The following is a 22,808-nucleotide window of genomic DNA, read 5'->3' as shown; positions in this document are numbered from 1 at the left end:
TTTTCATTGTAGTATTAAGCCATCATTTGTTGTTTTCACCTTCATTTTTACACAGGTATACAGAGGTTATATGATGTGATATCACAACAGCCTCAAAGAGAGCACAGCAATGAGAATTCAGGTGTCACCTTTTAAGATGCACATAAAGAGGCTTGCAAAAACATAAAATACCACTTCCCTTGCTATCTTCTTCTTGGAAATTGTCATAAGAACTTTTTTTTTTCCTTAGAGTTGAGGTCTTGCCTTGTCACTCAGGCTGGAGTGCAGTGGCTCAATCATAGCTCACTGCAGCCTCAAACTCCTGGGCTCAAGCAATTCTTCAACCTTAGCCATCCAAGTAGCTGGGACTACAGGCATGATCCACCACATCCGGCTATTTGAAACAATTTTTTTTTTTTACATACTGGGTCTCACTATGTTGGGCAAGGTGGCCTCGAGCTCCTGGCCTCAAGTAATATTCCTGCCTTGGCCTCCAAAGATGCTGGGATTACAGGTGTGGGCCACCGGGCCTGGCATAAATGTATATTACAATAGGTTTATTATTGTTACATTTCTTGGTTTTAATTTCTGATAGTTAGGCTGACCTTTATGATGGTGTGAAAGTGATATGCATTCAGTAGAAACAGTACTTTGGTACAGTCTTCAATAAATTCCCTGAGATAGTCAACAATTTATTATAAAAGAGTCTTTGTATTATTTTGCCCAAGTGTAGACTAATTTAAGTGGTCTGAGCATGTTTAAGGTAGGCTAGACTAAGCTATGATGCTCAGTAGGTTTGGTGCATTAAATGCATTTTTGACTTATGAGATTTTCAATTTATGACGGGTTTATCAGCATGTAGCCCCACTGTAAGTCAGGAAGGATCTGTATAGTAATTATAGGATACAAAGGGATTCTAAGACTAACTAGTGGCTACACAGCCCCAGACAGGTTGGCACAGGTCTCTCTGCAAACCTGAGCTTCCAGAGGGTTCCATGAGCCAGGATCCCACTAAGACCAAAGACTTCTCCTGGGCTCTGTTTGTTTTTCTTATGCATATCCACCCATGGTGTTCCTTTATCTGTGTCTCACCTTTACTTCCATACAGTTCTGGAGGCAAATCATATGGCACAGGAAAGGTGGCCATTGGCTCCTGGCTGCCAGCGAAGAACTTCTGTTTCACTTTGAAATTGTCTAGACCCTGCAGACACACAGAGGAAATCTATGATTGCACCTCATTTTCTGGGTTAAAAAAAAAACACCCAGAAGGCCCCAAGAAGCAATAATATCTTTATGGTACCTAAATAAAGTTCAGATTATTTCGGAGCTATTTTCCATGTTCATAGGCAAATATATTTACAAGCCCCCTGCCTCAAATTTTTTTTTCTAAACATAAGAGCTTTAATTTTCAGGAATTAAGTTATAGCAAAGTTTGCAAAAGTTTAACAAAGGATGCAAAGAAAAAAGAGAGACAATTTTGGATATGATAGCCCATTTCAACCAAACATTATGTACAGTTTGCAGAGAGTTTGTAGAACTCACTGTATAAAAATACCTCAAAATACTTCCAACATTGCTATAGTAACAGGCTGCCTGGAGTAAGAAGAAATAAAAGCTGCTTTCATGTATAATGAAAGTGTTCCAATATAATGTGACAGAAGTATAAAAATGAAAATTTTTTAAGACCTATCAAAATGGAAGGTTTATTCCAAGAACTCTAGAATAGGGTATTAATTTTAGATCTTAATCAGGGTGGAAGTGGAGGTTCTATATCTAGGCTGATGTTCACACTGCCACTTCCTTCCAACACAGGGCCTGCCGCAGTGCAGGTGCTTACCACATGACTGATGTGCCCCCTTGTGCTTCCATACATTGACCATCTCCTGCCCCTTTGTGGATTATCCTGGCATTCTGCTTGTCTGTCTGTCTCTCATTCCTTCTGTCCACCCATCCACACACATATCCACCCTTCAGATCCTCAATGCGCACATACCCAACAGTGCTGATGTCTTAGGAACCCATAAAAAGAACAAAGACTGAGGTTCTTAGTCCCTGTAACTGTGCAACTTAGCAAGCGGAGGCTGGTCATGGGCGGTGTCAGAGAACACGAGGAGGTCCGTGTTGACTGGGCTTCAGAAAATCTGGGTTCTAGCCTTTCCTCTGGCATTTACTAAGCTGAGTAAATGGCTGATGTCTGCACATTCGTTCATTTGACACTTTATTTCTCGAGTCCCTCTTCTGGGTCAGGCATGGTGCCAGGCACTGAGTGTGTAAGAGTTAACATAAACATCAACATCCTTGTCCTCATGGAGTATACAGTCTGATGGAGGGACATCAAATACATCTATAAAAGTAAAATAAAAATTACTATTTGTGTTAAGTGTTGCTAAGAAAAGCAAAAGAGTGCCATAAGAGACTAGCAGGCCTATTTTAGACTCGGCAGCAGGGGGTGATCAGTGGAAGACTCTCTGAAAAAAGCAACACCTTTATTAAACTCTGAAAGATGAGTAGAGCTTGGTCAGGTTGGAGAGGAAAGAATTATGTTGCAGGTGGAGGGAATAGCATCTGCAAAGGCCCAGAGGTGGCAAAGAGCCTGGCAAGCCCCAGGGACTAAAACAGATGTTCAGTGGGACAGCTGGCCACTTCTATTAGGTTTCTTTTTTTTTTGGAGACAGAGTCTCACTTTGTCACCCAGGCTGGAGTGCAGTGGTGTGATCTCAGCTCACTGCAGCCTCTGTCGCCCAGGTTCAAGCAGTTCTCATGCCTCAGCCTCCTGAGTAACTGGGATTACAGGCGTGTGCCACCATGCCTGGCGGATTTTTGTAATTTTAGTGGAGATAGGGTTTCACCATGTTGTTCAGGCTGGTCTTGAACTCCTGGCCTCAAGTGATCCACCCACCTCAGGCTCTTAAAGTGCTGGGATTACAGGTGTGAGCCACTGCACCTGGCCTAGGTTTCAATTTCTGTGTTTGTAAAAGTGGGATAGGCTGGATGTGGTGGCTCATGCCTGTAATCCCAGCACTTTGGGAGGTCGAGGCAGGCAGATCACTTGAGGTCAGGAGTTCAAGATCAGCCTGGACAACATGGTGAAACCCCATCTCTGATTAAAAAAAATAATAATAATAACCAGGAGTGGTAGTGTGTGCCTGTAATCTCCGTTATTTGGGAGGCTGAGGCAGGAGAATAGCTTGAACCCAGAAGGCAGAGGCTGCAGTGAGACAAAATTACGCCACTGCACTCCAGGATGGGTGACAAAGTAAAACTCCACCTCAGATTAAAAAAAAAAAAAAAAAAGTAAAAGTGGGATAATCAAGGTTCTGGAGACATTACCATTTCTAACTTTAGCACCTAGCACAAAGTCCTGGTGCATAGTAGGTGTTCAAGAAATACTGATCTGTAGAAATGGGACTAAAGTTCCTTTCCTGCTTATTTTATAAGCTTCTGCACAAGAGCAAATAGCACAACCTGTATGAAAGTGTTTTGTGTATGTCAAGACCTACAGAAAAGTATGGGTTACAGCACTGATGAAGATGGTGACCAGTAATACAGGGAAAGGCAGGAGGTGGCAAACTCTACACAAAATAGGAAGAAATGCCCTTCTTCCAGTCATTTTCCTTTTCCAAGAAGGATAAGGAAAGGCTTTGTAGAGGATATTTTAGCTAGGGCTTGAAAAATTGGTGTAATTTTAATAAACAGAGAGATGATGGGAAGAATACCAAATGTGAGAACAGGATAATCAAAGGCTGGGTGGGCAAAGCACAAAGCAGGCACGTCCCAGGAGGGCAAGGGCCCTAACACAGAGGAGGGGGACAGGGAAGACATGGAGGGTGGGCAGGCCGGCTCAGCAGCACCTGCCCCCAGGTGTCCCTGCTCACATGACACCTTTGACACACTCTGGATCTGAGGAAGCCCTTAATTATCTCTTGCTTTTGCAGACTGCTTACTTGCTGTATGGTTCTAAGCAAGTTACTTAGCCTTTCTGTGCCTTGGTTTCCTCGTTTACGAAATGAAGATGATATGAGCACCTAACTCATAGGGCTACTGTGAAGATATATAAGTTATTTAACAATGACTGGCCCATGGTACATATTCCAGGAAACAAATGAGTATAATTTTAAGTATTTTCAGAGCAATTCTCTGTGATGTAATCACTCCTATTTTACAGAGGAGGAAACATATTTGGAGGTTAAATAGTTGCCCAAGGCCATACAGCTATTAAAAGTGGCAAGGCTGGGCACAATGGCTCACACCTGTAATCCCAGCACTTTGGGAGGCCGAGGTGGGTGGATCACCTGAGGTCAGGAGTTCGAGACCACCCTGGCCAACATGGTGAAACCCTGTCTCTACTAAAAATACAAAAATTAGCCAGGCATGGAGGACTATGCCTGTAATCCCAGCTACTTGGGAGGCTGAGACAGGAGAATCGCTGGAACCCAGGAGGCAGAGGTTGCAGTGAGCTGAGATCACGCCACTGTACTCCAGACTGGAAGACAGTGACAAAACTCTGCCCTCCCCGCCACCCAAGAAAAAAAAAAAAAAAAAAAAAAACTTGGGCACGGTGGCTCATGCCTGTAATCCCAGCACTTTGTGAGGCCGAGGTGGGCGGATCACCTGAGGTCAGGAGTTTGAGACCAGCCTGGCCAACATGGAGAAACCCTGTCTCTACTAAAAATACAAAAAATTAGCCAGGTGTGGTGGTGCGCATCTGTAATCCCACCTACTTGGGAGGCGGAGGCAGGAGAATCGCTTGAACCCGGAAGGCGGAGGTTGCAGTGAGCCGGGATGGCACCACTGCACTCCAGCCTGGGTGACAAAGCGAGACTCTGTCCCCCAAAAAAAAAAAAAAAAAAAGGTTGGCGGGGCTGGAAATCATACCGTGTCCAATTCTTGGTCTTACATTCCTTCCACCAAGCAAACAGATGGTCTCACATTCACCACCAGGAACTGTGACAAAGGAAGAATTCCTTGAAAATTTAAGGCAGGCAGGGTCAAGATGAGCCGAATTCTAGAAACCCTGGTATTTGGACATTTTAAAAAATAAAGAGGCCAGTGGTTGGGAAGTGATAACAAGTTAATGATTATTAAATACTTTTTTGGAGTTTCAGGTAAAATATGACTTCTCTCTTATTTAGCTCCTATTAGTACTGATATTTTCAAATGTATCATGGCCACAGGTTATGGCTCTTTATAGCCTGGGCCCAGATCTGAGGCTGTGTGCTCAACCCATGATTCCATTTTGTGATATTTGACTTCCGATGTGAGAAGGTTTGAACTATCCCTTTCTGACAGAAACCAATATGCTTTTATTTTGAATGCCATTTATGATCCAAATTCTAGGTTATTACAAAAAAGTACTACTTTTCCCCTTCAATCTGAATGTCAAATAATTTGAGGCTGTCTTCTAATGATCATTATTTCTATATCACAGTGGTATCACTTGGCATTTTGCGAAACAGAGGAAGGCACCCTCCCAGGCATAGATACTTAGAAGACAGTTAAAACAATAAGTTTATAAAACACCAGGTGAGAGGGTGGACATATATCACACATAAGAAATTGCTGGCTTTTCCTTTCTTCAGCTTTGGGAGTGAAAGAGCTGATTATCACTGTGATGATTTATGTTTAGCAGCTTAGCTCAATCATGGGGAACAGGAGGCATGCTTCAGTTTCAGTTAGAGATGTAATTTATGTTTTTATCTGCATCTATCCGAGTAGCAACCTCAAGTGGTAAAACCCTACACAAGGCATCAGGCTTTCCTGGATAAAACAGTGACAGCAGCTGAACTTCCCAGAAGGGGCACACTTAGTCAAAGATCAACTAATTGGCAAGGAAATAAATTACAGGAAGGTGGTGGCATCTTTCCTGCAAGGCATAATCACGACTGAAAGTGCTTCCTACTAGGGGCTTAGGAAAAGCTTTGTGGAGAAGTGTAAACCTAACAGGATTTTGAAGGATGGGTTTTTGATAAGCAAAGGGGCTGTTTGTGTGGGGCTGGGGGAATGCAGTTCAGAAGGAAAGAAAAGAGTGCAACCTCATCACAGAAGTGACATCAAGATTCTGATTTGACTGAAAACCCACGGAGTATCAGCCCCTGCTTTCAATCTTCTGTTGAACTGTGTGGCTTATATGCGATTGCTGCTACCGCTAATATCAACTGCAACCTTTACTGAGCACTTGGTAAGTACCAGGCACTGCTGTAAACACTTAGTAGGTTATAACTCTTGATCTCACATGAGATCCTATGAGTTACATTGTTTCCATTGTACAAGGAGAAAAAGGGGCCTACAGAAGTAGAGTAAGGGGGCCAAGTCTAACACAGCTTGTAAGCAGGATCCCAGCTCCTCTCTGTCTCACTTCAAAGTTCATTCTCTTTCTCTCATTTTGGCTCCTAGAGATCTGAGGTCCCTAAGGGATCTGTTCAATGTGTTCTCCCATATTCTTTTACCAAGCTACTTCAGAGTTTCTGAGGCAAAGAGCAGTAGAGCCCAGGATCACACTACTAGTAAAAAGGGGCCATTGCTGCTACAGCCTACGTGCCTTAATGTGCTAACAAATACTTGTGGGTGGCTAGAGCCTGCGGGACATGCTGTTCCAGCTCACAGTGGACCCTGATGTCACACAAAGGAGTCTGGACATCATCTTGTGGGCCAAAGACTGCTGCTGAGGATTTAGGGGCAGAGGAACACAGACATTGACATGTGGGCAGAAACCCAGCAGTAGGCTGAAATGGGGAAAACAGGCAGGAAAGGGTCTGTTCATCCAGGGGAGAGAGAAGGTGACGACCAGTAGGAACAGGCAGAGAAGTTCTCGCCAGGGCAGATGGTATAGGATGTGGACAGGTGAGAGGAAGGAGTGGAACGCAAGAGCTGTGGCTTTATTTGCTGGATGCGAGAATATCAGTGGGTACCAAGATACGCCATGTCAAATTGCTGCCCCTCTGTGGCCTCCTGGGAAACCCTGGGGGCCCACAACAGACGGGCTGGGCCCAAGGCAGGTAGGCAGGGCTGGTGTTGGAGGGAAGACAAAGAGAGGGTGAAGGTGGTGGCTCTTGTAAACTGTATCAGTTCTTCCAGCCAGAGTCACATCATAAGAGTGCATGTACTTGTGGTACACACCGTGTTCACAATGAAGAAGTTTAAACAGAACAGAGAAAAGAGAAAGTAAAGACTTGACTTTTTGGAACCCACTAGCACAGGACCAAGTGACGCTGGGGCTCAGAAGAGGCTGAGATCAGCACAGGGACACCTGGGCCACCTTCATCCGGAAGGAAGCAGTATTGGACCCTGATCCAGGCTTCTCAGATGCCTATGTGCAATATTATTCCCAGAGGCAGGAGGAATTCTAGCCACAGTGCGCTACACAGGCTCAAGTCCAGGGCCTACTCAGTGCCTGACAGAGTATGTGTTCAATAAACACCAAAGGAATGAGGTCCAAAGAGAGAAGTACTTGTACCTCCCTGATACATGCTCAGAGGCCTTCGGGTTTGGAATACAGCTACTGATCTTTGAAATAATCACAGCTTTCCTATATTGAGACTTTCTGAACCGTAGTCTAATTTAAAAGTTAAATACACTTAAAGGGACAACCCAGAAAACATTATATAATTGATAAATTGATTTTAGACCTGAAAAGAATACAGTCTTTGATTTAAATTAACGAAGTTTTGTTAAGCGCCTACTATATACCAAGCATCACTAAGTGTTGGACATACAAAGTCAAATGTACCTTGATGTGACTCTCCAAAGCTCTTGAAAGTGTTCTTAGTCAAAGGGGAAGCTACCGACAACATACTGTACAAGTAAGGTTGCTCTCAAAAGGATGTATTTCCGGATTTATTCACTTAAAAGAACAAGAAAAAAATAGGAACACGTGGTACCAGGGACTTACAGCCTACAGATCAATCCCAGGGTTCAAATGGCATCTTTATCATGAATGGGAAATGCTGGTTCTCCACCTGCTGTATTTTCAGTTCACAGTAGTGTCACATCACATGGCAACTTGGTTCCAGAGTGACAGGCCCTAATCCTGGCTGTGGGGAATTAGAGAACTGCAGGATTCCTTTTCTAGGTGAGGCCTCTGCAGTGTGTGACACTGTGCCATTCTGGGCACTAAGCTTGACTATCGGCAACAATGGCTCCAAATGAGCCTCCCAGAACAGAGCAAGTGACACGGCCTACTGGCGAAGGACAAAAGTGGCAACTCTGGCTGCTGATAACTCAGACACGTGGGTGATGCGGACACAGAGTTCTACCAAGAGATATGAAGGAGGGCTGATCTCAAGGAAGTAAATTCTGGATGATGTCCAGTCTGAAGGATGTCTAAAAAATTCTGTATTAAGTAAGTCTATTTGGCAAACATGAAGCCAAAAACACTAAAAGGCATGTCTTGCTGGTACTGAACAGGGAAACCTAAAAAAAGATATTAACGCCTGGCCTCATTTTATGATAAACTGCATTCTTGTTAGTAAACATTTTAGGATTATGATACAGAAATCTTTTTTTATTTTTATCATTTATTATTATTATTATACTTTAAGTTCTAGGGTACATGTGCACAAAGTGCAGGTTTGTTACATATGTATACATGTGCCATGTTGGTGTGCTGCACCCATTAACTCATCATTTACATTAGGTATATCTCCTAATGCTATCCCTCCCCGTACCCCCACCCCACGACAGGCCCTATTGTGTGATGTTCCCCACCCTGTATCCAAGTGTTCTCATTGTTCAATTCCGACCTATGAGTGAGAACATGTGGTGTTTGGTTTTCTGTCCTTGCGATAGTTTGCTCAGAAGATACAGAAATCTTTACGATATTTATTAAGTTAATTTATAGGGATTGGCATTTGTAAGTACTGCAGTGGACTCCTAAGTGTATGTGTATTTTAATTTCAAGACAGCTACAGATGAGCTATTCCATATTGCAAATTGCTTTACAACACAATTTGTGAACAGATTTAAGCACCTACTGCACACAATACCCACTGGACCAAAATCACAGTCTCCATACTATTTCACACACTTCTCACATTGTTCGGTATGGGTCAACTTAAAGGAAACAACTTCAACTAACAGACACTTAGGAAAAGCCTCCCACATGACCCATTCAGCTCACTCTGGTCCAGAAGACACGAGTCGATGGTCACAATGCAAAGTGGGATATGTGCTGAGCCCCAGGTTCTAGAAAGTTGTGGATGCAGAGGAGGGGTGCCTGGAGTGAATACAGGTGCAGCAGGCAGAGGTGGGGTGTAAAGGTGTCATTCTCAGTACAGATTATGGCTGGCTAGCAGGGTGGATCTGGCTTGTAGTGAGAGCCATGAGTTCTGCACAGCAGAAACAGTAAGTACCAGGAAGGAGACGTTAGGAGTCGGAGCACGAAGGGGAAAAGCAGCTCCACTAAGGAGCCTGGATTCTGCCTTACAGGATCTCCAGCAGGTAACATAACCAGATTTGTGGTCTACAAGGCCCATTCCCACAGCATGGGTGTGGCCCAGGGAGGTGAAGTGGGGGCCATGGCAGTAACCGCTGACTCGCCCAGCATGTGATGTTGCGGGGGTGGTTCAGAGGGAACAAATTATCAAGCAGCATTAAGGAGTGAGAAATGACAAGATCTTTTGGGAGGCTGAGAAGGATCACTTGAGCCCAGCAGTTCAAGACCAGTCTGAGCAACATGGCAAAAGAGAAAAATTAACAAGTCAGCTGGGCGTAGTGGCACACAGCTGTAGTCCCAGCTACTCAGGAGGCTAAAGTGAGAGGACTGCTTGAGCCTGGGAGGTCGAGACTGCAGTGAGCTATGATGGCACCACTGTACTCCAGCCTGGGCAACTGGGCAAGAGTCTGTCTTAAAGAAAAAAAAAAAAAAAGACAAGACATGCCAAGAGAGTGAGGTGAATGGTAACAGTGACTCATTAATAATCAGGTTTGTTCAAGAGTGTGGCTTACGTGGCTAAGATGATGATTTTGATAATACATGCAATGTGCTATATCCTCGAGTACATTTTAAATAGTATAAATCATAATCCTAATTTCAGAGTTATATTTTATAAGATTCAAATTCTCTGAAAACTGGCCTGAGACCACTAGCCCTGCTTAAAAAAATGATGCCTTTCTACTATCCATGTGGAACCAAGGCCAGTGGTGTGTTCTGTTCTCCGGTCTCCTTCAGATTGGAATTCCAGTCTCTCACACCCATGCCCCATCCCCATTCCAGGCACACAGAACTGTTGGCTCTTTCCCACACACAGCCTGCACTATTATCTCTGTCTGGAAGCCTCCTCTTCCCTGACAGCAGGTTAAGCTCATACTCCTTTCTCAAGAGTGAGATCGAATGCCATCTCCTTAACAAAGCCTTTCCTAAGCCCCCCAGGCAGACTACATGGTCCCTCTTCTCAGAGCCCCTGTATTTTGAATGCCCCACACCCTACTTCTTGTCACATATTGTAATCACTGGTGTCTGTTTCCTCAACTTATCCATGCGTTTCCCGAGAACGAAGCCTCCACCTCATCCTTTATTCTCTCTGCAGGGGCCTGGAAGACAGTAGGCACAGGGTGTGTGTGGGACTGAAGTGAGTGTGAAGGAGGGCAGTCCCAGGCCACTGGAACATTCAGGTAGGAGCCTGGGGTATGTTTTGAGGAGGGAACTGTCGAGCTGTTCCATTGGACAGCCTCTCTTTCACAAGCTAAGCGTCTCATTCCTGTGCACGTATAAACTCAGCGAAATGACAAACTACTTCATGGCACAAATCCCTGGGTCATCCTCAAGGTCAAAACCATCAATGTTAATTTTGTGAAGGCCGAGCAAAGGTCTACTTTTTTTCCAGAAGCTTCACATATCAGTAGACAACATAGATGTTGTGATACAGGCACTTAAAGTCTCCTGTATCAAAAAAACCCAACCCTTTTCACAGACTGACGAGATGCACATCAACTCACTTATGGGTGAAACCCCCTGGTAGTATCTACCCCTCAGGGTGACTTCCTCACCCACATCCATCCTCCCTTCTCTGGAAACAGGCTCATTCTCTGGGGACGGAGCTGGGAGAGTCCTGAGTCATGGAGGGCAGATCTAGGCCTGAGGCGTCACTGGGAGGTGGAATGGCCAGCACCGGGCTGCACAGTCATGCTAGCTGCAGTAACCTAGGGAGAAGGGCCGCTGCTGAGTCCCCTAAGAGGGCCTGGCCCTGTCACTTCCAAGTCTCAGCTGCTCAGCAACTCCTCTGATCCCGTGACATCCACCCAGCGTCTTTTCAGTAAACTCCTTTCATCTGTGGGCTTCTGTGGGCACAAATTGTTTTCTGTAACACACAACAAAGTCCTCTGGCTCTGCTCACTCAGGTAGGCACCTCCCTCAGGTCTCAGCCCCCGGCTCTCACCCAGGAAGGATGTCTCTGTCTCATTGCTTAGGTGTATCAGGTGGCCATCTGACTCTATGACCACCCTGGCCAACTAGCCTATGAGCTCCCTGGGAGGGGAAGGGTAAAGTCATTCTGTGTACCATCCACAATGCCTGATTAGAGCACTCTGCCCAAGTCATTTGTGATTCACTGAAGGACACAGACAGCCCAACCAAAGGGACAATGGCTGATGAGAAGACAGGTATAGTGAGTGGGGCCTCACCAGGTTCATGATGGAAGCCTGCTGGAAAGCACTGTTCCAGGCTCTGTTTTTTGAGATGTGCTAACAAACTCTTGGAAAATCAGTTACAATCTTAGACTGTTAATTACATTGTCACCCTAATCGAGGCCTAGCTGTTGAATCTGTTGGCATAGTCTAGAAGGGGTGGAATCTGTTTTATATTCTTGTCTGACGGTCTTTATAAATAATGCAACCTCTATTTTACCCAGAATGTGCTATAATGGGGCTCTTTCTTACTCCAAAATATAGAGGACCCCACCTATACAGTCAGTTTAGGCATTCCAAATGATTATTTCTTTTTCTCCATTAGCCTTCATTAATGGATAGTCAGAGAAAGAATACCTGGGGTAAAAAATGAATAGCTCAGAAGGGTTTAGAGGACCTAGAAGGGCAATACATTTCTTCCTATTAGCATTTTCATGATCAGCATTTTCATGGGCAGAACAGTTACAAAGGACCAGACTTTTGTAAATGCTGACAACAGAAGCCAAACAGGAGTGATGTGGAATTTATTCCAGTACTTATTATTGGGCGAGAACTCCAGCCTCAGTTATTATAAAAGCCACAGTCACTACAATCACACCTCCTAGTGTTGTGACTTCATCGTTACCCAGAAATTGTGTGATAAAGCTGAAATCTTATAACTAAAAGAGGTTATATAGTTTTGTAGTGAAACTGAGATGGAAAGAGAAAGAATGGATAGATTGGTGAGAAGAGGAGAGAGAAAGGGAGAAAAGAGCTCTTCACCTGAGCATGGTGTGAGAAACAGTGAGCAACGCTGGGGTGGGCTGGGAAGGTGGGTGCTCTCCAGAGTGCCTTAAGACTGGATTAAGCGGTGGCTCACACCTGTAATCCCACTTTGGGAGGCTGAGGCAGGCAGATCACTTGAGGCCAGGAATTGGAGACCTGGCCAACATGGTGAAACCCTGTGTCTATCAAAAATACAAGAATTAGCTGGGCGTGGTGGCAGGCGCCTGTAGCTCCAGCTACTGGGGAGGCTGATGCAGGAAGATCGCTTGAATCCTGTAGGTGGAGGTTGCAGTGAGTTGAGATTGTGCCACTGCATTCCAGCCTGGGCAACAGAGTGAGACTCTGTCTAAAAAAAAAAAAAAAAAAAAAAAAAAACCCGGATTAGTCCAGATTGAAGTCTGAGGACAAGCACACACCAACTCCTCAGCTAAATCTTCTGGTCCAGTCAGAGTCGTCCACAATGGAGCTTTGTCATGGGTGTTTGTCATAAATTCAACTATAGCCAGTTGCGGGTGGTGGGAGGGAAGGGAAGGGAAGAACTCAGGGAGGGAGGGAGGGAAGGAGGGAAGGAAGGAAGGAGGAAAGGAAGGAGGGAGGGAGGGAAGGAAGGAAGGAAAAGGCATTAGCCATCTCATTGTGTGGGTGAAGCATCAGCCATCTCATTGTGTGGGTGATTCTGAGTGTGTGCCCACAGTGACAGGAAGGGAAGAAGGGAGGGAGGGAGGGAGGGAGGAAGGAAGGAAGAAGCATCAGCCATCTCATCGTGTGGGCGATTCTGTGTGTGTGTGCGCACGGTGAGTATGAGGAAGTGACATGGGAGATCTTAGTCCATGTGCCTCTTATGGTGGGAATGTCTCTCTGGGTCAAGTGTGATTCTAGCATTTAGAGATAACAGATGGCTTATACACCCCAGTCCCTATGTGCAAGCCACTCCTTCTGGTGTTTGGACACAGAAACCTCAAGTGGCTCCAGAGCTGGGAGACAAGCTGGCTGTGCTGGACATCTCGAGAGACCACTTCGACATGGTGCTTTTCTAGGGGGCTTACTGGGCCAGAGGCGTATGTCCTTTGTGCCACCCCCTGGCCCCACCTGGCCAAACTCTAGACGATGATGTGAACCAATTTCTGCTTCCCAGTTTGTGCTACTACTAATTCCTTTCCAACAGTGATGCCATTCCCACCTCTCTCTATACAGCCTATATCCTAAGCATCTTTCAAATACTCTGCCAAGCTCTCCTGCTTCCCAACTTCATCATCCAGTCACCCCTACCTAAAACATCTCGTGATTGATTGGGCCATTCCTTTGGTGACTTGTCATCTACCACCTTGAGATAAATCTTCACATTGTAGTTTGCAATATTTATTTTAAATGTTATTAATTTCGCTGGAAGCACACAGTCAATTCCTAATCAAGTACATGCCTTGAGAGCAGGTATCCTGCTGCGCCCAGACTGGTGAGTGTTCAGTAAGCTCAGAGGTACAGACCAGTGGTTAAGAGCGCAGGCTCTGGGTAAGAATCCTGACTGTTTCCTGCCAACCTTAGGCAAGCTGTTGTGACTAAAGGAAGAGAACACAAAACCCAATTCATTTCACATGTGACCCACTGTGCGTTTCAAGTGTAAACTTACAAATGCTGAAGGGAGGAAAAGGACCCCAAGCTCGTAGGAGCGGATCATCAGCTGGGTGCCATTCTTCTCCAGTGCTCCCCAGGCGGCCTTGGACAGATTTGCGCTGCAGAGGCAAGGACACAGAAAGGGCTGACTCAGGGAGGCATATCAGTGTGGGTCAAACTTCCACAGCTGCAAGAGCACCGGTCAAAAAAATATATAGCTGCAATCACATTCATTCATTTTCTAGCAGAGCTGCTGCATTTTTGAAAAGAGAATTTAAATCCTGCTGTTCTCTAATCCTCAAGATTTATCTAATTGCTAATTTGGGATAGCTTCACCCTCATCTGCATTTTCCTGAGGGCAGCTATTAAAATAATTATCTTTCCTTAGATTTTATTTTTTTCTTTCTAAAGCCCCTTTTCTTTTCACGGTCCTGGAGTAGCCAGGATTTCTGGTTTTGCTGTATATAAAACCAGCATTTAAGAAAAAAGTTAATATTATCTTATGCAGTAGTATCTTAAGCTTCATATTTCCTTTTTCAGTTTTTTTGCCAGGTAGTGCTAATTTCTACTTTCAATGTGAAGAAAACACCTCTGAGAGCAATAGACTGTTATTTGTATCTAGAAAGAAATGGTACATTCAGAATGATGTTTTATATGTTCAAAGAGTTGTAGCTAAAAAATCACGGTACAAGTCAGGCATAGTGGCTCACTCCTGTGAGAGGAGTGAGCCACTGTATTTTGAGGGAGTGAGCCACTGTATTTTGGGAGGCCGAGGTGGGCAGACCACTTAAACCCAGGATCAGCCTGGGAAAGATGGCAAAACCACATTTGTACAAAACATTAGCCAGGCATGGTGACGCGAACCTACAGTCCTAGCTACTTGGAAGGCTGAGGTGGGAGGATCGCTTCAGCCTGGGAGGTGGAGGTTGCAGCGAGTGGAGATCGCACCACCACACTCCAGCCTGGAAGACAGTAAGACCTCGTCTCAAGAAAAAGAAAAAAAATCAAGCAATGTGTCAGAGATTAACATAAACCCACAATAAACATTTTTTTCAGTTAGGTTCACCCAAGTTCTATTTTATTTTTAAAACTTATAAACCTCAGCTATTCAGAAAACTCTTTACAGCCTGACTTTGTGGATGACTGGGACTTTTTCAAGATTCACTCACTGGTGCACCAAGTATGTTTTCTGAGTTATGTGCTGGAACTATTGTCTGCTGGAATTGGAGAGTCAAACAAAAACAATGACCAAGTAAGATTAAAAGAGTAATGTTTGTTAAGGGTTCTATGGGAACAGAGAAAGAAGAATGTGGAAATCAGAGCTAAGGAAAAATCCTGAAGCGCTTAGGCTGACTTAAGAAAACAGAGCATTATTTACAAACTTTCCTGGCTTCCTAAATGAACCATATTGAGGACAGGAAACCTTTGCACAAGGACCACGATCATGAACATCACTGTCTGTGACGTCGTTGAGACATTAAGTGAAGAGGAAGCTGATGTTTATGATAAAGTGGTATTATGATTCTAGGAAAAAAACTTTTTTTAGAAGTCCAAGATGACATCTTGCTTTTAGGTCTTTGACCTGTTAGTAAAAACAGGTCATCTCCTTGGCAAAGAGAAAAGTCTAAAGGCAAAACCAACCAGTGGGTCTAAGGTGTTTCTCTCACTTTTTAGATGATCACTTTCTAGCCAACTCTTGACTATCAGTATCATGACAATACAGAGGTATCTTCTGAAAGGCTGTTCTCATTCTTTCCCGATGAGTTGTGTTTTCTTAGCATTCCAAGATTTGAGGGCTTATTCCAAAGTAAAGTTCAAAAGAGATCACAAGGACAGCCTTTCAGATGGCTTCCTCCAATCCCTCCTTGTATTTGGCTTCTAACAGATTTCTAAGCATCTGGAACCTTAGAAACTCTACCGTGAACACTGAGAGCCTGAAAGTCACTTGCAGGTTGTCTAGGTGATAAATCAACATTCCCTGACATATCTTTAATAACTTTTTACATTCTGGGTAATACTTTGAATCACTGGCACCTAGGGCAGCCAGGAACATGGGGATTTCCAAACTCTTGTGGGGTGGGGGGGCAGGGGGGTGAGGGGTGTGTGTGTGTGTGCACACGTGAGCGTCATGTACAGCAAAAGCACCGTGTCGTCATGTGCAGCAAAAGCACCATGTCGTCATGTACAGCAAAAGCACCATGTCTTTCATGAGGCACAGCGACACCACAGGACTCTCTTGCTCCCATAATTCCAAAGGAGTTCTAGCTTCTGTTCTCCACATGGAATCCATCGTCCACTGCCTGTCCTGGCATCTGTTGAGAACTCGTTTTCATCACTTTGTTCCCCCTGCCCTCGTTCTTCCATTGTTCTTTTGTCTACTGGACTGGGCAGCTTTCTCTCCCAAGTGCTATGGTTTATGTTGTTGTTGTTGGATACTGAGGGATGCTTCATCACTAAAGAGGGGTGGGGCATTTAATTTACTTTAGATCCTTAGGGTAGAACTCTGGAGGTCCCATGGTCTACCATTCCACCAGAAACACTACCCACCAAACGCTTAATAAAGTCATGATGAATAAGACAGTAGCTTTTGGGGGTGTATCAGTCAGGGTTCAATCACAGAAACATAACTAGGAAATTGTGTGTGTGTGTGTATATATATATATGTGTGTGTGTGTGTGTGTGTATTTCTTACAGGAATTTATTATCATGTAATTGTAGGAGCTGGTTAAAGTCTTTATAAGGCTGTTATCTTTGTCCTGATGCTGGAGCTAGAAGTCTACAGGGCAGGCAGAAGCCAGAGGAGGATAAGCATAAAGTGGAGAATAACTAGCTGGAGCCACAGGCATGGACTGAAGACTGTGAGGACTGAAAACCACGTGGTTTTTGTGCCTCTGGCACTGCAGGTGTGGATGTCTTGCAGAAGAGAGGACCTTCATCACAGAAAAAATACACACGTGGTGAGGGCCAGGAGTTAGAAAAGCTGAAGGAGGACGTGAGGGGATGTGAGGTCCAGCTTCTGCTGGACACAGTGACAACGCTGAGTTATAAAAATGGCTGCTGTCTCAGCTGGGCGCAGTGGCTCACGCCTGTAATCCCGGCACTTTGGGAGGCCGAGGCAGGAGATCATCTGAGGTTGAGAGTTCGAGACTAGCTTGACCAACATGGAGAAACCCTGTCTCCACTAAAAATACAAAATTAGCCAGGAGTGGTGGCGCATACCCGTAATCCCAGCTACTCAGGAGGCTGAGGCAGGAGAATCGCTTGAACCCTGGAGGAGGAGGTTGCTGTGGGGCAAGATCGCACCACTGCACTCTAGCCTGGGCAATAAAGGCGAAACTCCATCTCAAAAAAATAAAAAATAAAAAATAAAAAGGCTGCTGTATCACATTTGCTCTCCAAATATAAGAATCTCCCTTGGGGCCCACCTAATTGGAAACATACAAGAAAGGGAATTCTGGAAATTGTGGTTGAGGGTAGACAAGTTGACCATTACTAAGTGTTAGGGACTGAACGTTTTGTCCTTCAGAATTCATATGTTGAAATCCTAACCCCCAATGTGATGGTGTCAGGAGCAGAGGCTTTGGGTTAGTTACGTCATGAGGATGGGGTCCTCATGAATGAGACTGGTGCCCTTATAAAGGAGACCCCAGAGAGCTGCCTTGCCCGCTTTCTACCTTGTGAGGACACAGTGAAAGCTCAGCAGGCTGCAGCCCAGAAGAGGGCCCTCACTGATACCTGGCCATGCTGGCACCCTGACATTGAACTTTCATTCTCTAGAACTATGAAATATATTTATAAGCTGCTCTGTATAGCAGTCTGAGCTGAATGAGGCACCAAGCCACCACAGCTAAGTTGACCAATGATCTGTTGCTCAATTAGGCAGTTTATCATCCCCTTGCCTACAAGGAGTGCAAATGGTGGTAGAATGCCCTGCCACGGGGCTTGTGAGGTGTGACTGTTTATTACAGGTTTGACCTCAGTCCCCAATATGAACATTTTGTCCCAAACATTACATTTTTAAGAGTAAACTTGATAAGGTATGACGAAAAAATTCCTACAGGAAATCTCAGGAGAGCACAGGAATGGCATGTGAGGCACATGGAGAAGGCAGGCAGGCACATGCTGAGAAGAGAGCCCTGGACCCTGAATCAGGAGCAGTTTGTGTCTCGGCTTCCCCACTCACTGTGACTCCTTAAGCCACTCCTCTCCTCCCTGGGCTTTAGGTTCCTGTCTCCAGAATGAGGGTTCTCAGCCTGTGAGACCAAAAATCCCTTTCCAGGCTAGAGTTTACAATGATGAGAGACACCCATGCTCACGTGAACTACAGTGTTCCCCTCCAGTGATGCAGTCTCACCCTAAGGTAAAATCTCTGAGTTTCACTGGAGGTTTACCACTGGGGAGTACTTGTTGCATGTTCATGATAACACATGGGGGAAACAACTGCCTAAGAAAGGAAGTGGGGAGCTATGAAGATGACCTCTGGGCCAAACCCTGCTCCACGCATTTTTCAAAACCTGAACTTTGGTAACGGGAACAGTTGCCATCACCAATGCCTGCTTAAACACCAATTAGAGTGGCTGATTAGATTCACTTTTAAGTTTTTTTTAAGAAGATGTACAAGTCCCCAAGGATGACTGCTGTTATGGGAACATATGTCCACTGATAAAATATTTCTTTTCATCATTAATTACTTAACAGTCTAGGCAGCAGCAGCAGCACAAAGAGTACAGAGACAATGTACAGACTGAGGCTTTGGCCACCACACTTCTAGAGGACCAGGGATGAGGGGACAAACATGTTCACGGACAGCTGCAATAAAACAGAATGTTAACAGTGGGTGCTGGAGAAGATGGAGACCAAGCAGCTGTGCTGATGTGGACGGGAAACCATGACTCCAGCCAATGCTGCTGTTGTCCCTTTCCTAAAACTCCACAGCAGTGTGTGTGCCACAAACATAGACATTGTAGGTTTCCTTCCATTTTGCATTCTCTGTAGGTTTTCTTGTATCACTCTTAGGTTCTGTTTTATGGATTGAAAAGACATTTCACAAGTGATATGTAAAGATATTCTCACTGTAAAAGATTCAAGTTGTATGCAGGTATACACAGGGACATAATCTTTAAGTTTGATAGATTCTGTCCAATTTCTGTCTCAAGCATCTATCCTATTTAGATTATTAGCAATAGTGTATAGAAGTATGCTTTTCTTAGACTCTTGAGAACACTAGGTGGATAGTATCTATTAAAAGTTTTACAAGTCTAATAGGTAAAATATGTCTAATTTAAATTTGACTTCTCTGATTACTAACAATATTAAATACTGTATTAGTCTGTTCTCACGTAGCCAATAAAGACATACCCAAGACTGGGTAATTTATAAAGGAAAGAGGTTTAATGGACTCACAGTTCCAACATGGCTAGAGAGGCCTTGCAATCATGGCAGAAGGTAAGGAGGAACAAGTCACATCTGATAAGGATGGTAGCAGGCAAAGAGAGAAAATGAGAGCCAAGTAAAAGAGGTTTCCTCTTATAAAACCATCAGATCTCATGAGACTTATTCAGTACCATGAGAACAGTATGGGGGAAACTGCCCCCAAGATTTAATTATCTCCCACTGTGTCCCCCTCACAACATGTGATAATTGTGGGAGCTACAATTCAAAATGAGATTTGGGTGGGGACACAGCCAAACCATATCAAGTATTTTTAACTGTATCTACTTGTATTAGTCTGTTCTCACACTGCTAATAAAGAAATACCTGAGGCTGGATAATTTACAAAGGAAAGGAGGTTTAATGGACTCACAGTTGCACATGGCTGAGGAGGCCTCACAATCATAGCAGAAGGCAAAGGAGGAGCAAAGGCACATCTTACATGGTGGCAGGCAAGAGAGCATGTGCAGGGGAACTGCCCTTTATAAAACCATCAGATCTCGTGAGACCTATTCACTATCACGAGAACTGCCTGGGAAAACTCACCCCTGTGATTCAATTACCTCCCACCAGGTCCCTCCCATGACACATGGGAATTATGGAAGCTACAGTTCAAGATGAGATTTGGGTGAGGACACAGAGCCAAACCTTATCATTCCACCCTTTACCCCTCCCAAATCTCATGTTCTCACATTTCAAAACCAATCATGCCTTCCCAACAGCCTCCCAAAGTTTTAACTCATTTCAGCATTAATTCAAAAGTCCATAGTCCGAAGACTCATCTGAGACAAAGTACATCCCTTCTGCCTATGACCCTGTAAAACCAACAGCAAGTTAGTTACTTCCTAAATACAATGTGGGTACAGGCATTGGGTAAATACAGCCATTCTAAATGGGAGAAATTCGCCAAAACACAGGGGCTACAGGCCCCATGCAAGTCCAAAATCTGGCAGGGCAGTCAAATCTTAAAGCTCCAAAATGATCTCCTTTGATTCCATGTCTCATATCCAGGTCACGCTGATGCAAGAGGTAGGCTACCACGGCCTTGGACAGGCTCTGCCCCTGTAGCTTTGCAGGGCATAGCCCCCCTTCTTGGCTGCTTTCAGGGGCTGGCATTGAGTGTCTGCTGCTTTTCCAGGCCCACCGTGCAAGCTGTGGGCTCCTACCCCACATTTCCCTTCTGCACTGCCCTAGCAGAGGTTCTCCATGAGGGTTCCACCCCTGCAGCACACCTCTGAAGCAATGGCCTTGCAGGTACACAGAAGTTAAGAATTGAGGTTTGGGAACCTCTACCTACATTTCAGAGGATGTAGGGAAACGCCTGGATGTCCAGGCAGAAGTTTGCTGCAGGGATGGGGCCCTCAAGGAGAACCTCTGCTATGGCAGTGTAGAAGGAAATTATGGGGTCGGAGGCCCCACAGAGTCCCCATTGGGGCACTGCCTACTGGAGCTGTGAGAAGAGTCACCATCCTTCAGATCGCAGAATTGTAGATCCACTGACAGCTTGCACCACATGCCTGGAAAAGCCATAAACACTTAATGCCATATTTTCATGCCATGGAGTCCCCTATGCTCTAGTTCCCAAAAAGTTTCTCATCTCCCTCTAGGAATATGTTAGCCTAGACTTCATTGTCCATATCACTATCAGCATTTTGGTCAAAGTCATTCAACAAGTCTTTAGGAAGTTCCAAACTTTCCCACATCTTCCTGTCTTCCGAGCCCTCCAAGTCTCTAGGAAGTTGCCACTTTCTCACATTTTCCTGTCTTCTTCTGAGCCCTCCAAACTGTTCCAACCTCTGCCTGTTACCCAGTTCCAAAGTTGCTTCCACATTTTTGGGTATCCTTATAGCAGCACCCCATTCTACTTGTAGCAATTTACTATAACATCTGTTCTCTCACTGCTAATAAACGCATACCCAAGACTGGGTAATTTATAAATGAAAGGAGGTTTAATGGACTCACGGTTCCACATGGCTGGGGATGCTTCACAATCATGGCAGGAGGAGGAGGAGCAAAGGCATGCCTTACATGGTGGCAGGCAAGAGTGTGTGTGCAGAGAAACTGCCCTTTATAAAACCATCAGATCTCATGAGACATATTCACTATCATGAGAACAGCACAGGGAAACCCACCCCCATGATTGAATTACCTCCTACCAGATCCCCTCCATGACACGTGGGGATTATGGGTGCTACAATTCAAGATGAGATTTGGGTGGGGATACAGTCAGCCCATATCACTACTGAATGCTGATGTTTACTTCTGTGGAGTATTAATTTTTAAACTATGATACTGTGTTTTTCTCTTGATATGCAGTGCTCATTAGTTTCCTGCTGCTGCTCTAACAAAATGCCACAAATTTAATGACTTAAAACAAAGATTCATTATCTTACACAAAGTAAAGTAAAATTAAAGTGTTAGGAGTGTTGTGTTTCTTCTGGAGGCCCTCAGGAAGAATTCATTTCCTTGCCTTTTCTAGTTCTAGAGGCTGCCTGCATTCCCCTTGGAATGTCTGTGTTCCTTCATCTTCAAGGCCAATGAGGTCAGCTGAGTTCTTTTCTTTTTTTTTTTTTTTTGAGATGGAGTCTGGCTCTGTTGCCCAGGCTGGAGTGCAGTGGCCGGATCTCGGCTCACTGCAAGCTCCGCCTCCCGGGTTCATGCCATTCTCCTGCCTCAGCCTCCCGAGTAGCTGGGACTACCGGTGCCCGCCACCTCGCCCGGCTAGTTTTTTGTATTTTTTAGTAGAGATGGGGTTTCACCGTGTTAGCCAGGATGGTCTCGATCTCCTGACCTCGTGATCCGCCCATCTCGGCCTCCCAAAGTGCTGGGATTACAGGCTTGAGCCACCGCGCCCGGCCAAGCTGAGTTCTTTTCATGCAGTGCTCTCTCGCTCTCTCTCTCTTTCTCTCTCTCTCTCTCTCGACTTGTCCGTCTTCTACTAAGTTTCTTTGTGATTATACTGGGTCCTCCCCCAATAACCACTCCATTTTAAGGTCAGTTGATTAGCAAACCTAATCCCACCTGCCACCTTAATTCCCCTTTGCCAGGTAATTTAACAGTCACAGCCCCTGAGGATTTACACAAAGACATCTTTGGGGGGCCATTATTCTGCCCACCACACAGTGCTTTTCATATATTACAATTATGTTGTAAATGTTTGCCCAGTTATAACTGTTTATGAAAACTTTTATAGTTCAGAAGGTCTTTTTTGCTTGCTTTCTTCCATTTTGGGGCGAGGAAGGAAGTTATCCAAGGTGCAGTTTTTTACTTTATAGCATCGGAGTGGCCGGGCGCGGTGGCTCAAGCCTGTAATCCCAGCACTTTGGGAGGCCGAGACGGGCGGATCACGAGGTCAGGAGATCGAGACCATCCTGGCTAACACAGTGAAACCCCGTCTCTACTAA

At 44.8% G+C, this 22,808-nt stretch overlaps 1 protein-coding gene across 3 annotated transcripts in view; it reads right to left on the bottom strand.

The window, feature by feature from the left end:
- The window catches only part of TDP1 (tyrosyl-DNA phosphodiesterase 1), an 89,061-nt gene that overhangs the window by 11,156 nt on the left and 55,097 nt on the right, over window positions 1–22,808 (bottom strand). For 2 of the 3 annotated variants that reach the window (XM_025390901.1, XM_025390900.1), the window contains 2 exons: window positions 13,991–14,093; window positions 1,072–1,180 (listed from right to left, as the gene is read on the bottom strand). In XM_025390901.1, coding sequence (XP_025246686.1) covers window positions 1,072–1,180; window positions 13,991–14,093 — 212 coding nt within the window. The remainder of the gene's footprint in view (window positions 1–1,071; window positions 1,181–13,990; window positions 14,094–22,808) is intronic. The other variant, XM_025390902.1, reaches the window with a different exon arrangement.

The sequence above is a fragment of the Theropithecus gelada genome, chromosome 7b, assembly GCF_003255815.1.
Source record: "Theropithecus gelada isolate Dixy chromosome 7b, Tgel_1.0, whole genome shotgun sequence".
Taxonomy (NCBI): domain Eukaryota; kingdom Metazoa; phylum Chordata; class Mammalia; order Primates; family Cercopithecidae; genus Theropithecus; species Theropithecus gelada.
This window is presented reverse-complemented; position numbering and strand designations above follow the sequence as displayed.